The 16,057-nt window shown below is 31.5% G+C and overlaps 2 protein-coding genes across 2 annotated transcripts; both read right to left on the reverse strand.

The window, feature by feature from the left end:
* Positions 1-1,182: 1,182 nt before the first annotated feature.
* LOC107911304 (receptor-like protein kinase FERONIA) lies at positions 1,183-2,617 on the reverse strand. Its single transcript, XM_016839169.2, has one exon. The coding sequence runs from the start codon at positions 2,421-2,423 to the stop codon at positions 1,284-1,286; it is 1,140 nt and encodes a 379-aa protein (XP_016694658.1). The 5' UTR covers positions 2,424-2,617; the 3' UTR covers positions 1,183-1,283.
* Positions 2,618-2,725: 108 nt separating this feature from the next.
* LOC107912684 (receptor-like protein kinase FERONIA) lies at positions 2,726-4,044 on the reverse strand. Its single transcript, XM_016840984.2, has one exon. It carries the CDS (start codon positions 3,946-3,948, stop codon positions 2,788-2,790), a length of 1,161 nt encoding a protein of 386 aa, XP_016696473.1. The 5' UTR covers positions 3,949-4,044; the 3' UTR covers positions 2,726-2,787.
* Between the last annotated feature and the right edge of the window lie 12,013 nt (positions 4,045-16,057).

Here is a 16,057-nt window from a genome sequence, read left to right on the forward strand (position 1 = left end):
CTTATTAATATTGAATGAACTTTACCGCTTTTCTCAACAACAAAAAAATTCTTTTAAGATCACTCAATGTACACGCTTTTTCCTTCACCTATTTTTTAATTTTTAAAATTTTGTATTTATTTTAATATTTAGACCAATCAAACAGGTACTTAGACCAATTGAATTAAATACGGAAAACACTTAAAAGAAAACGAGTGTTTGATAATAAAAATTGATCCGAACATTTGCTTCTTTTCGATAAATTAGAGAACTAAAAAAAAAATATCAAAATTTTAAAGTGTCACACAAGGACAAAGTTTGAAATTTTTTTTGGGGGCCAGAATTAATATTTATATTTTTACGATAGTAAAAGTGTAATTTTATTATTTTAATAGTTTAAATTTTTTAATTTTTAAATGATTAAATCAGAATTTTATCATTTTAAGGTCAAAGTGTAATTTTATCATTATTAATTTAAAATTTTATAAATTATAAAGAGACATTAAATAAAAAAATTTCACTTAATGGGGTTGAGGTGCCTGCCAAACCCCCCGAATTCTGCAATGGTGTTACATTAATATTATGTAACCTAATTAATAATAAATGACTGAAAATTAATTTCAATCAAATCAATAATAAAATTGTAATTTTTAATAATTGAATGATTGAAACAAAAACATACCAATAATTACCTTAAAAGTATAATTTAATTTAAAAGTTTGCAGATTCGATAGGATTGAGAAAAAAAATCAAAAATTGATCCCAACCATGATGTTTGGACAACTTTTTTATTCATGAATTAAAAAAAAAGTGCGACTACATAGAACTAAATCTAATTTTATTTTTAATTTAATTTATTATTAATTTTTATGAAATTAAAATGTTTAAAATGGTAAAAATAATTTTAAAATATTATATAAATAATTATTTTTCAAAAAATAATATATAAGATATTAATATTTTATTTTATTTTTAGAAATATTTACGAAAAACACTTCAAAATTCTATCAAATAATGTCTAAATATTATAAAACAAAGTTTCTTTTTTCTAGGTAAAGTTAAAAAAAAAAAAAAACCCCAAAATCTAAAATTAATATGAAAAAATGTATTAGGTGTTGGAAAGGTTATTCAGGGTCACCTTCTACACTTGATTACAATGTTTAAATTGCAGGTCGCATAATGTTTATCTTAGTTGCAGTTAGATGAATGCTAACTCGATCAATTGTGATAAATATCAATGATGAGCACCAACAATGGAGAGAGCCAAAAACGCAAAATAATAATAATAATACGAGTTGCCGAGACTATTCACCGGTACTGTATTCAGGAACCAAGAGACAACATGATACTTCTTCAAACGTATATACACCACAAGAAGCTAGACGCACCATATCGGAATCTGCTTTCTGTTGCAGTTCCAAAGCACGCTCTAGCATCACCTCCACTTCACCCATTTCAAGCCGTGAATTTCCCTCTGGACAAGTACAGGAACATGCGATGTCCACAAAGGTCCTGAAGCACTCTGCTGCTATCCTGCCCTTCAAATTTGGATCAATGATATTATAAATGGTTCCTTCTCCAATTGACCGACGGGCCCGGTGAACTAAATATGCTTGATTCGCGTTCAAACTCATATCAAATGCCTTTCTACCACACAACACTTCAAATAAAACAACCCCAAATGAGTACACATCAGATGTTTCCGTGAGTCCAAATCCTGCGACGTACTCTGGATCAGCATAGCCACAAGTACCCTTCACCATTGAATCTATTCTTGTCAGAGTTTTTTGCTTGCAATTGCTTCGCGGACGAAGCTTCGCCAACCCGAAATCAGAAAGCTTGCAGACCAACTTATCATCCAAAAGAATATTGCTACTCTTAACGTCACGGTGAATTATTGATTGCTTTGCTCCAGTGTGAAGGTAACGTAATCCGCGAGCTGCGCCTATGCATATCTCTAGTCTTTGCTTCCATGGGAGTGGATCACAACCAGAATCATAGAGAAGATCTCGTAGTGCTCCGTTTTCCATGTATTCATACACAAGGATCATCTCGGCTTTTTCATTGCAGAACCCTATAAGAGGTACCACATGTTGGTGGAGCAGCTGGCAGAGCAACAGCAGTTCAGCTTGGAACTCATTGAACCCTTGTGCTGAATCTGGATGCAAGCGTTTGACAGCGATAACCAAGTTCCAATCATTCAAAAACCCTTTGTATACATGTCCAAAACCACCACTACCAATAATCAAATCTTGATCAAAGTTGTTGGTAGCAGCTTTGACCTGTGCCAGTGAAAATTTATAGCTTATTTCTTCTGGAAGAGCCGCTGGATTTCGTACCCTAGACCGCTTCTCATTTCCCTCACTATATTCCAACTTTCCATCCCCTGTTCCTTTTTGGAAGACTTTGTAGAAACTTGAAAGAAAACGTAAATGATCCTTCATGTTGGAAAGCAGATAAGCAAAGGAGGAGCACAGAGGAGTAACTTTGAACTTGATATTTTGGGGTGTTAAATGTTAATCTTATTGAGAAACCTTGCTTGACCCTAACCGTTGTTCACTATGTATTATCAGTGATGTATTCGGAAATGTATCATTTATATTGTTCAATTTTAAAAATTTAGTCTCTCCACTGTCATATTTTAATTCTAAAATATGAAGTAAAATATTGGGGAGTCACAATCACGTGGTTTTCACTGAAATCAAAATATAGGGGAAGCCACAATCAATAATAAAAGTCAAGACTCTTCTAGATAAAACAGTCGCATATTTTTATCTAATGAAATTTCTTCATAATTATCCGCTATCCTTACAAAGTATTATGATTGGAATTATTGCTATCTGAATCTTTGAAGTTAAAAGAATTATGGTAGCTAAACTCATAATCTAGAAAGCTATCAAGACCCGAGAAATTCCTAAGAAAGCCACAAAACAATTCTTCTTCATACAAACAAGGATTGATGCTCTCCATTTTGGAATCTGCTCTCTCTTGCAGCTCCAAGGCAAGCTCTAGTGTGACCTCCACCTCACCCATCGCAGGCCTTTCATTTCCCTTTCGGTGGACACAACTAGAAGCGATTTCCAAATACTTGTTCAAACATTCTGGAGCTATTCTCCCCTTGAGATATGGATCAATGTCATGATAAATGGTTCCTTTCCATAGGGATTCCGTGGCCAACTCGAGCATATGTTTCTCATTCCAAACACTTGTCCTATTGAAGGCTTTTTTACCAAATACAACTTCAAACAAAACGACCCCAAACGAGAAGACGTCAGATTTTTCTGTCAGTTCTCCGTACAGGGCATACTCTGGATCCACATATCCGATCGTTCCCGCCGGACGTGTATCCATTCTTATCAAAGCTTTTGACATGCTACGAGGACCCAGTTTGGACAAGCCAAAATCTGAAAGTTTACAACACCATTCTTCATCTAAAAGTATGTTGGAGCTGTTGATGTGGCGGTGGATTACAGCATGCTTGGCACCGGTGTGAAGGTAATGTAATCCACGTGCTGCACCGATACATAAGTGTAACCTATGTTTCCAAGACAGTGGAACGTAATCCTTCCCAATCCCAAAGAGAAAATCAGCGAGTGACCCTCTGCTCATGTATTCTAACACAACGAACAGCTCATTTTCCACAAGGCAGAAGCCGATGAGGGAGACGAGATGTGGGTGGCGCAACTGGCAAAGCAACCGTACCTCATTTTGTAACTCTCTCACTGCTCGTAAACTGCTTCGGCAGCGCCTGACAGCAACAACGGTTCCATCATCGATAGTTCCTTTATAAAGACTCCCGTAACGACCTATACCAATAATGGAGTCTGGGTGGAAGTTGTTGGTAGCGGCTTTGATCTCGGCTAGTGAAAATTGACGGCATATATCCTCCGGAAGTTCTGAGCCTTGTAATTGAGGGGCTGTTTTCTTCGAAACGAAGAAGGTTAGAAGAGACCACAAAGGATACTTCATAGGGGATTTTTTTATTTTTTATTTTCACATTTAAGCAGTTGAATAAAGAAACACTAGTAGTACTTTACGAGAAAGAGAAAAAGAAAAAGACCTACAACGGATGGATGTAGCTTGAGCCTTGAAGTAGATCGATAGAGATGCCACAAGCTTTTCCTAATTTTTTACCCACTAACCCATAATTGGCTTGTTAGAATATCCTAATACTAGCATATTAGGCGTCGCAATCATGTACAAGTATTTTTCAATTTCCTGGATGCTTCGTTGGAAGAGGACAGAAACTATCCAAAGTTTTATTTATTAGGTTGGGTGTGGTAGTCTAAATTAAATAATAAGAAAAATGTGAAGGCACTTTATTGGAGCTAGTAGAAGACTGGAAAGGTCGGTTTCAAGGATGAGGGCAAAAATTTATTCATGATCATATATACAATCGGATACTGGTAAACGGGATTGGCTGCAGCGCCGAGGAAATATACAATCGGCGGTAAGTGATGAAGGTAAGTTGGCTGGGCATTTACAATTTTTCAAATATAAGCGTGTGGGGCCGAGTGATGAACAGGTTATGTTATTGAATAAGGTCAACGCGCCTGTTGAAACTTTGTTACCTAAAGCATAATGTAAAATTTATCCCTTATTATTTATATATTTTTTGTCACATTGGTTTTTTTAAATTAAATTTAGCATTTAATCTTTAAAAAATTGTCAAATTTAATCATTCATCGGTTAAAAAGTAGTCTAATTGGTTTTTTTAATGGAATTACAGACTAAAATATTTTTAAACATGGCAACCTACATGACAATTCATATGAACTTCATGCTATTTTTTTAAAAAAATTTACCCTTTTTATAATTTTTATAATTCACTTTTGAATTTTTTTATAATTTTTAAATCATTTTTTGGCATGGCATACAAGACAAATAATATTATGTTAGCATGAAGGTTACCACACCAACATCATTAAAATTTTAATATTTTAGTTAGCATTTCTATTAAAGAAAAATAGTTTGACTTTTTTGAAAGGTTAATGGTCAAATTTAGCTTAAAAAAAGAATAATAGCAAATTTGATAGAAAATGTAATATTAATAGCTAAATTTATCATGTCAATCCTCAATCCTTTCTTTTCTTTGTCAAAAGATTGAGAGTAAACTCACTTTAAATAATAGTGATCCTTATAACATCCAAATTATTTTTTAAAAAATTTTAGTTAATGTTGTTAAAAACAATTGATCACTATACATCTCCCTCTCTGACTTTTTTTCTTGACCCCTAGTCCTTCATCATCATCACTAAATTTGACACAATCCTTAGCCATTCAACACTCTCTAGCTTCACCATTTGTCACACAATATCACCTTCATCATCCAACACTATCATCTTCACTATTACTGCTTCCACCTGTAACACCCCTAACCCATATACGTCGCCAGAACAGGGTTACAGAGCATTACCGAAATAAAATGATCAAATACAGACATTTCATATTATTTAACATTCATGTCAGATATTATTCATAAAGTCTCTTATATGAGCCTTCGAGGCTCAAAACATACATTAGAAACAAGTCGGGACTAAACTGGGTACTCAAAGAATTTTTTGCAAAATCTCAAAATTCTTCTAAAGTACAGGAGACACACGTCCGTGTGGTCAGGCCGTGTGGCTCACACGACCAAGAGACACACCCGTGTTTTAAGCCATATGGATATTCGAAATAGGGCACACGCCCGTGTCCCAGCCCGTATGCATACCCGTGTAACTTTCTGACTTGGGTCACAAGGCCAAGCCACACGCCTGTGTGCTTGGTCGTGTGAACATGAAAATTTGCATTAAATAGGTGCACGGGTCACACGACCAAGCCACACGCCCATATGCTAAGCCATGTGTCACATAGGGCTGAGACACACGCCCATGTAAACAAAATAAGACTATTTTCTAGCCATATTTCTCACACAAACTTGTCTTCCACCTACAATAACACTTAAATACATTCCCAAACCAATATAAAACATTTGAATTAAGTTAAAACCAAGCCTTATGCATATCATATCATTATATATAACCAAGTATCCATATTTAACAAATAGATCATATATATATATATTCATATTTGTACCAACTATACCAACTCAAACCATGTTATAATTTGCTTTTTAGTTAACCATCAATCAATTATACCAAGACACATATTAACCATAATAAGGCCATATACTTATATATATCAAAATGTATCAAACATAAGCCGTTCAAATGACTAATCACAACAAAACATTTACTTGCCACCAATGGCCAAATTAACCTATACATGCCATTATACCAAAGTTGATTTAATAAATATACCGAAGAAGGGCGATTGATAGTGTGATGTGGCTCCGACCAGCTTCCAACCTTAACGAGCTTCCGGGTTACTATAAAACAGAGGAAATAAAACAGAGTAAGCATTTAATGCCTAGTAAGTTCATATAACATGAAATTAACTTATCGATTAATTCACATTTAAGGTAAGTAAATAAACATGCTCAAACCAATTTGGCCAATTGCCTAAACACATATCCTCATCAAGCTTGTTAGTCATGTAACTCACATAAATACCAAGAAAGATGAATGAGCTCATCAATATTAAATTTCCACATACATGCATTTATCACTTCAAGTGTCCATGAACATGTACAAATCATATCTTTGTATTTCAAGTATTTCTCATAATAATTCATCTTGAATTCATATCATCTCATATCGAAACTTTACCCATTGAATCATTTAAAATATTGATGGATACAAGGGTAGTACACACAAAGTGTACAAAACTGTAATCCGTCAATTCATAGTCGGGAATACTCATACAAGCACATAAACAGGAAGCTCTCTCTCAAGCCATAAAACAGGAAGCTTATCCGAGATATATAACAAGAAGCTCATAAGAGCCATAATCAGGAAGTTCATGCGAGCCAATAACGAGTCGCTCCGAAGAGCCATTAATGGGAAGCTCCGGATAGCCATATATCGGAAATTTTATGCGTGCCATAGCGAAAAACTCTGGAGAGCCATTAATCGGGAAGCTCATAAAGAGCCATATAACGGGACGCTCACAAGAGCTGCGGTGTGTCCACAACACATGCAAGATCACAACCGATCAGGATGCTTCGAAGAGCTATTAACGGGAAGCTTGCAGGAACCATATAACGGGAAGCTCAAGAGAGCTAATAACGGAACGCTCTTTCGAGCTATGGTGTATCTGCAACATATGCAGGACCACAATCAATTCGGGAATCCTGTATCCATCGAATCTCATTTATACAAACGGGACTTATTATTTATCGGGCATTATCGGATATGTGATTAGTTTCATACATATGACATTTATACTACTCACATATACAACATTAAATTCAAACATATAAATATACACAATTTAGTTACACGAACTTACCTTGACAAGTGATCGTTGATTTGTTGTCTACTAATCCGACACTTTCTCTTTTCCTCAATCTAATTCTGTATTTTGTCTATCCGGATCTATACAAGTAAATTTAACTCAATTTAATACAATTCATATTCAACACAATCCAATTCATATCTTAGGCAAAATTATCATTTTACCATTAATTCTGATTTCGTCCCTAGGCTTGGAAAATAAAATACATGCAATTTAATCCTTATTCCAAGCCTAGCTGATTTTCATATATCACAATAGCAGTCCATGTATTTCACAAAATTCAGAAATTTTCCATGAATTTTACATATTTACAATTTCATCAAAATTCACATTACAAAAGTTGTTTATCTATCAACAACCTTTCTTTTTTTACCATAAAACTTTAAAATTCATGCATATTCATAAATGACAAAACTTTAATACCTTCATAACTTTGCAAATAAATCCTCGAGATAGCTAGATTAAATTATTACGATCTCGAAAATATAAAAATTACTAAAAACGGGACAAAGAAACATACCTAATTAAGGAAATTATGTTGGCTTGAGCTTAGGTTTCCATGGCTAGGGTTTCCATGTTTTAATTTTGGGAAAGATAATGAAAATGATGATATTTTCATTATTTTATCATTTATCATCTATTATTATTTTTAATTTCTAATTTCATCCTTTTCTTTAATTAATTTTCCATGGATGAATCATCATACTTCTAACACCCCTAACCCGTATCCATCGCCAGAATAGGGTTATAGAGCATTACCGAAGTTTACAAATTAATTTACAAATATTTCATTTCATCAAGTATTCATATTTATAACCAATCAAAATTAAAACATTAATGAGCTAACGTTGGCCAATTTAAATTATTCATGCCATTATAACCAAAATCAAATCATCCAAAATTACTGATAGAACCAATGGATAGTGTGATATATCTCCGACAAGCTTCCAACCCAATCGAGCTTCCGATAATCATTTCAATGCATCTAATAATTATACATATTACCAATAATAATTTAATTACAATAATAAAACACATATTTATATAATATTCATCACCAAATAACATTCACTTTAATTAAAATTATACAGAATATAGTTCATACGAACTTACCAGGCTAAATTACAGAAATACCAAAATTCAGGGACATTTTGGTAATTTTTATTTTTCTCGAATTTCCACCCAATCTTGATCTAAATTAATATTTCATTCAATTTATTAATTTAAATAATAAAACAATTCATTTCATGCAATTTGGTCACTTTTTGACATTTTTACAAATTTACCCTTAAAATTTTACTTCTATTCAATTTAGTCCCTGAACCTAAAACATGCAAATTAGCCATTTTTAATGAAAACTCATGCTAGTTGAATAATTATAGATTTTCCTCCTCCTCCTCTCCATTCCACATCCTTAATGTATATAACATGCTTATATGTAACATTATCTATAATTTCACTATTTATTTATATGTTCATTCAAAACTGTCCACATGAGTCATAGTCACTAAATTATTTATATCTTGAGCTACGGAACTCTGAATTAATATCCGCTAACTCACATATCTTCTTACCATAAAATTTTTAGAATTTATGGTTTAGCCAATAAGTGCAGTTTATTCTTTAAAGTTATCCATGTTCTGTTGTCTGACAGTTTCGATCCTTCTTCACTAAAAATTAATTATCTCCTTGTACGGGATTCGGATGATGTTACCGTTTGTTTCTATTAAAAATAGGCTATTAACGATTTAAAGATATAAATTTAATCCCCTAATTATTTTTCTCAAATTTTTGATGATTTTCCAAAGTCAGAACAGGGGAACCCAAAATCATTCTGACCTTCTCTCACAAAATTTATTATATCTCATGATTTACAGCTCCATTTCTTACACTGTTTCTTCTATGAGAAACTAGGCTCATTAATATTTAATTTCATATTTTATTCATCTTCTAATTTGATTCCCACAATTTTTGGTGATTTTTCAAAGTTAAACTACTGCTGCTGTCCAAAACTGTTATAATGCAAGATGTTGATTATTAAGTTTAAAACTCCCTTATTCCTTTTTTTCTATAATATTTTCCATCACTTTATCTTATTTCCCTTCACTAATATATCAAGAAAATAAGACCTTATTTAAGAAAACTCTACTATAACATCATTTCCATGCTTTTTCAATAATATCAAACTTAAAAATATATTGAAATCTTGATGTTCTTACCTTGTCCTATTAGTTTCAACCTTTAACTTGATTTTCTCTCTCCTCCAGCTTCTCTTTCTTGAATCTAACTTGATATTCTAGCTCCCCATAGTCTCCTTGTTATCTTTCTCTCTTGATGGATATGAAAATTCTTTTGATTACTAGGTGAAAATGGTGAATTTTTGGTGGAAGGACCAAATTGTAAAGAAAGCAAAACTTTCTTTCTTTCTCTCTTCTTCTCACATTGGTGCATGGGAAAAATGGTGGGATGGTGATTCTTCATCTTCCTTTTCTTATATATATACTAAATAAAATAATAATAAAATAATAAAATATTATTTAAAAATCAAACTAAAATATTAATAAACTAATATTTATTTATTTAATTAATCTAAAATATCTCCAACATCATCATTGCCTTCTAGATTTCTCTCTCTTCTAATTGACCATTTTGCCCTTTATAATCTTTAAAAATTCCATCTTTGAGTCATCACTTAATTTGGTAAAATTACAATTTAGTCCCTCAAAATTCTTCACCTTTTCAATTTGGTCCTAATTTATCTATTTTCCATAGTTTCTAGATTATTCCACCCTTAAAATATTTGCACCATTGGTCCTTCAAATTTTTCATATTTACACTTTACCCTCTCAAATTTTGAGTATTTACTCTTAATCAACAAAACTTTTCTCACTTTTACGATTTAATCCTTTCTTGAATTAATATATCATAATATACTTCCCAATGTTGCCATAACTCAAAATTTCTCTTTTTGTCACTTTATTTCCTTATTTTACTATATCAAGGATACCTACTTTCTTACTGTAGTAATTTTCGGGGTATTATAGTAGTAATTTTCGAGATATTTCAATATTTATCTGATAACCCTTCTTAATGGTCTATTTGCCATATAAGGACCTCAATTTTTGAATTCCATAGCTATTTGATCCCTTTAGCTATTAGAATTTAACTTTTTCATTTTATGCAATTTGATCCTTTTTATCAATTAAACATGTAATCGATAAAATTTTCTTAACGAAATTTTCATACGATATTCCTATCATAATGAATATCATGAAATAATATTAAAATAATTTTCCTTCCTGACTCAGATTTGTGGTCCTGAAACCACTGTTCCAATTTCACTGAAAACGGGTTGTTACACCACCTCTCTCACCATTGAACCTAGAAGCACCAACTACTTCAACCACCACACTAAAAGATCGAAACCCAAACCATAAATAATCATTCATACCACAAATTCAACATAAGAAAAATTCAACCAATAAATAATACCAATAAAATAAAAAAAGAATTGATCCCTATTGTTCCAAAGAATCTAAACCAAACCTACAAACAGAGAAGAGAAAAGACAACATTAAAAATAAAAGAAGAGAAATAAATTGAAAATAAAAAAAGGAGACTTATCTCTATACGAGTTTAGGTTTGGAGCATCGAGATTCCATTCAACAACTTGAACAATGATGAGGTGTATTCAGCCAAGGAAAGCCACATATCTCACACGCAAGGCGATTGAACGACAAAAATGGTAGATCAAGATAAGAGAATTTCAAAGGTGACTTGGTATTTTCAAGGTTTTTAGGTGGGTTTCGAGAATATTTGAACCGTTAGTTTGAAAGAGAAAGGAAAGGAAAGGTGGACTGCTTAGTGGCTTTTTCAACTAATGGCGTTGCCGGAGCACGACTGTTAAGGAAGAGTAGCGCAAGGAAGAAGATTAGGTAAAGAATAGGAGGGAAGGAAAAAAAGAACAAGGGAAAAAATAATAAAGAAAGCGGAAAATGAATAAAAAAATTAACTTAACTGTGGAAGAGATAGATTTAATGGTAGAGTGATGGTTTGGTCAATTTTTTTAACGGTAGCAATCAAATTAACAATAAAAAATTAGGATGACCTAAATAGGAATAACCACCTATTTAGAGTGATTACAAGATACTTTACCCAAAATTTTATCTCTTCTTCCCACGTTGTCATCAAAAAGTTTTCTTAAATGCGAAGTAGGATCCTAAAATCAGTATACTATTTGTTTCTCTAAACTTTACTAGAACCAATCTCTAGGGTGAAGACATTTCTAAGGATGCCTTTGATGGAGTTTTAAGGCATGTTTGGTTGAGTGGAAAAGAAGAAGGATGAAAGGAAAATGGAAAAATGAATATATATATATATATTTATATATTTGAGTACACTTGGAGATAAAGAAGAGTGAGAGAAAAAAAGAGATCATTTTCTATCTTAATGAATAAAAATAAATCATTTCAAATTAGAAAGATAAGAATAGAACAAATGAGTGTCGAATGTATATTAATTCAAAAAAAAATTATTTTCTTTCCTCTCATTTTTTTTCAACCCTACCAAACAATAAATGAAAAGAATTTTACTTTATCTTTTTCCTCTCAAGCACAAGTACAGAAACAAAAACTTATATTTTTTATTCTTCTATTTTTTTACTCTTTCAATTTTCTTTCCATACTACCAATTAGAATATGAGTATTTTTTTTTAAAATTTTGTCAAAGTTGTTTCCTAATGTAGGTTACGATTTTAACATTCAATTTCTAGGTTAAACATTTTCCCAACTCTCTCACCCTAACACCTTAAGTTTCCCTCTAAACGATTTAATTTTTTTGTCAAAATTGAATATATATTTTAAAATATTAAAATAGATTTATTTAAACTATTATACCTATGTTTATTTTCAGTCCTAACTTTTAAAAATAGATTTACCCCTAATTTCCCTTAAACTTGAGCACGTGGCTCGTTGGTCAAGGGTGTTCAATCTATAACGACCCTATTTCCAACAATGTCGTAAAATTTAGATTTGGACTAAATTAATTGAGTGAGGTTAGTATATAATTTAAAATAGAATAGTTACAAGTCAAGTAGGGATTAAGAAGGTTGAATAATTAAGTGTTATTGAATTAAGCCGGTTAATAAAAATAGTACATGGGCTAAATTGCTTAGTGAACAAAGTATGAAGGGATTAATTTTTAATTTGGCCAATGCTTTAAACGAAACTTAAACTAAGGTTAAAATAACAGTTAAACCATTCTAAATGGTATGTTAAAGCTTAACTAATGTTGGTGTCATCCACTAACTAACCTTATAACTTAATAAACTATTAGATTAAGTGAATGTTAAATTAATTGTTATGCTAATTGCTAGTATAACTATAAAAGCTAAGCCGGGGAGGGGGGGAAGAGAGAAAAACACATATTCATTCTTTCTTTACTTCTCCATAGTCGATTGTGAAATAAGGTTTTAGCAACACTTCAACTTCTTCATTTGGCTATCAAATTGACAAGGTAGGTGGGCTTATTTCTTCTTAAATTTCATAGGTTTCTTTATTATAAGGTGTGTTCTAGTTAACCCACTCTTTAAAGTTTAGTATTATGAAAATTAATCTAAGTTATCTTTGTAGAGAAGGTTATGGAATCATGAAAAACTAGTTCTTAATTTTGTTGCAAGTAGGAAAAAGGTTAGTAAGATAATGGGTTAGGTAAGAATAAGTTTAATTTTAGCTTAAAACTTTGAAAGTTATTATTGTTTTATTAAGGACTAAATTTTAAAGGATAAAAAATTTGATGTTTGAAAATAAATAATGGTAGTAGGAGGTCCTTGTTCTATATTTATTAAGCCGGATTTAAATTTGACCAAGTAAACTGTGAGAAATGGGTGTTTCAGATGTTAAGGACTAAATCAAATAAAGTGCATTCACATTTAATTATTATATTTTTTTATGTCCAAACCATATATCTAATGGATTTTTCGTATCCAAATTTATCTTACATAGTTAAAGACGACACCAGGACGTCGAAAAGCAAAAAGAAAGCAAAAGTCGTTGACGAATAAATATTTCGGTCTGTGCTATTATAATTCGAGTTTGTTAGGTAAATATATGTATATGTTTGATTCATTAAATGTCCGAAAATGGTAATCTAACAATATGAGATATTTGAAAGGTATGTATATACTTGAGTATGTGATTTGTGATTATTTGGTTGGTTGTATAAATGAATATATGCTTATTGATGACATATGATTAATAGTAATTATATTTGCCCTATTAACGTTGTCAGATAGAGTTACGGGCATAGTTGGCATGCTATAGGGTTCGTTTTGATAGGTGGGATATTCAATGCTATGTGTGTGCATATCGTGATAGTTCTATAATACCCTAGGGGTCGAGAACATATCACCAGTACAAATACCTTGGGGGTATGAGCGTATTTTGGTGTAGTGGGTGGAATCAGTGCACTTGTGCCCGATTAGCACTTTGGTTCGTATTTGGTGTGATGGTGGATTGATTCGAGTATCTATTATTATATTTGATTTGGTTAATAGGGATTATCATGTAAAAATGATGTATTAAATATGTATTGAATTGATATGATGTATTGATGTTAACTTGATATATGAATTTGATATGTTAAACTAGATGCAAATTGTAACACCCATTGCCCGACCTGATTGTAAGGTCCGAGTTACGGGATGCTACAGTCGTTGTTGGAGAAACTATCGTCAAATATTCAATGATTAAATCATTTAAACATTCAAATATATCACAAAACACATTCACATCATGATATACAATCCTTTTTTATTCTCAATCATTTAAATGATTGAAAGATTATCAAATCAATAATGGGGCAGTGTGAGCCTCTCATTGATCTGCTAGATACGCTCTGCAAGTCAGCAATCTACAAGAAAAATGGAGGAAAACAAATTAAACATATTGAATGCTTAGTAAGTCTATATGAAATTTACTTAACTTACCTTGATATTACAACAATTAAAACATATTGGTATATACCATGGCATCCTTTGGCATCCTTATACTTTCATAAGTATTTCAACACTACAACTAATATGTTAGTTTATTAACCTGTCAAAAACATATAACATAATTCATATGCATATTCAACAAATCTTTCTTATATCATATACTAACCAAATCATATTCAATTTGCAAGCATAGATAATTCGATTCATGTTCATTAATTTTCACCATTTCATTTCCATTAGGTTATTGTTTTCAAGCCTGAAAAACCTTAGTAAACCAAATTTGGATACACGAGACTATAGTGCTCACACAAGCTGACAGTGATCAAGGTTACTCACACAAGCTGACATTATGAATCTGCCCACACAAGCTGACATTATGAATTTGCTCACACAAGCTAACATTGTATCGAGGTTATGAGTCCAGGCAAAACCAACGATACATATTAATTAAGAATCTGCAACAAATGTTAAGTCTCATATAATCATGAAAATCCCTAATCATTTTCATATTTGACCCTAATGGCATGCCCTATGTAAGCTAATCTTTTACTAAGTTCACAAGGGCATTATTTCTGTAATTGTATCATTTCAATCCCTGTAAAAAAAACATTTCATGCCAATCTTATAAATATTTCATAACCATTTCGGTACCTAGTACCTATTCATAATTGTCATATATTTCATACTTTGCAATTTAGTCCATTTGATGCCAAAAATCACTAGTATCACATTTATATAAATTAATAAGCAAAATAAAACAATTCAATCACAACATAAAACAATATAATGAATGAATTTACCTGGAAAAACCGCAAACAAACAACTTTTTAAGGACTAAAAAATAATTTTACCTTTTTCTCAATTATCTTTGATTTGGTTCAATTCTCCATCTATACAATAATTTAATTCAGTTTATTAATTTATAACATCTTATATCATCCTATTTTATGCATGAATCAGTTCAATTTTATTTTTGAATGCCCCTAAATATTTATATTTTATTCAATTTAGTCCCTAAAATTGAATTTGCCATATATTTTAAATTTGAGCTTCAATTTTGAAATCAATCTTAATTATATCCTTTTAAGGCCACCTAATATATAATTATGAAAAATTCACATCACATTTGAAATCTATACACTTTAGTCCTTATGTTCAAAAACTAGCAATCTAATCCCTTTTCACTTCTAAACCCAAAATCTAACAATTTAATATCAATTTCTTCAAGAATTCATCAATGGAAACTTTTAGAAACTTTAAAAAAAAATTTAAATTGGTACATGGGCTAGCTAAATCAAACTCTCATGACCTCAAAAACATAAAATTTACAATAAAAAGACTAAATCAAACGTACCAAATTAAAGGCCAAAAGTCTGAGCTTCAAAACCTTATATTTCTCTTTTGTTTCAAAAGAGAATAAAATGAACAAAATTGTTTTGTTTTCTTTTTCTTTTATATTTTATACTTAGATTAATAATTAATCTTAATTAAACATTAATTAATTAACCTTAAACAAGATTAGAAAAATTGGTGGATTACAATTGTCATCCACCATCGTTTTTCACATCAAAAAGGGCCAATTACTCATTTGGTCCTTTGGTTAATTAAAAATATATAGCAATAAGTTTTTACAACTTTACAATTTAGTCCTTATACCTTAATTAACTATCAATTCAACAAAATTAA

Source organism: Gossypium hirsutum, chromosome D11 (assembly GCF_007990345.1).
Source record: "Gossypium hirsutum isolate 1008001.06 chromosome D11, Gossypium_hirsutum_v2.1, whole genome shotgun sequence".
Taxonomy (NCBI): Eukaryota; Viridiplantae; Streptophyta; class Magnoliopsida; order Malvales; family Malvaceae; genus Gossypium; species Gossypium hirsutum.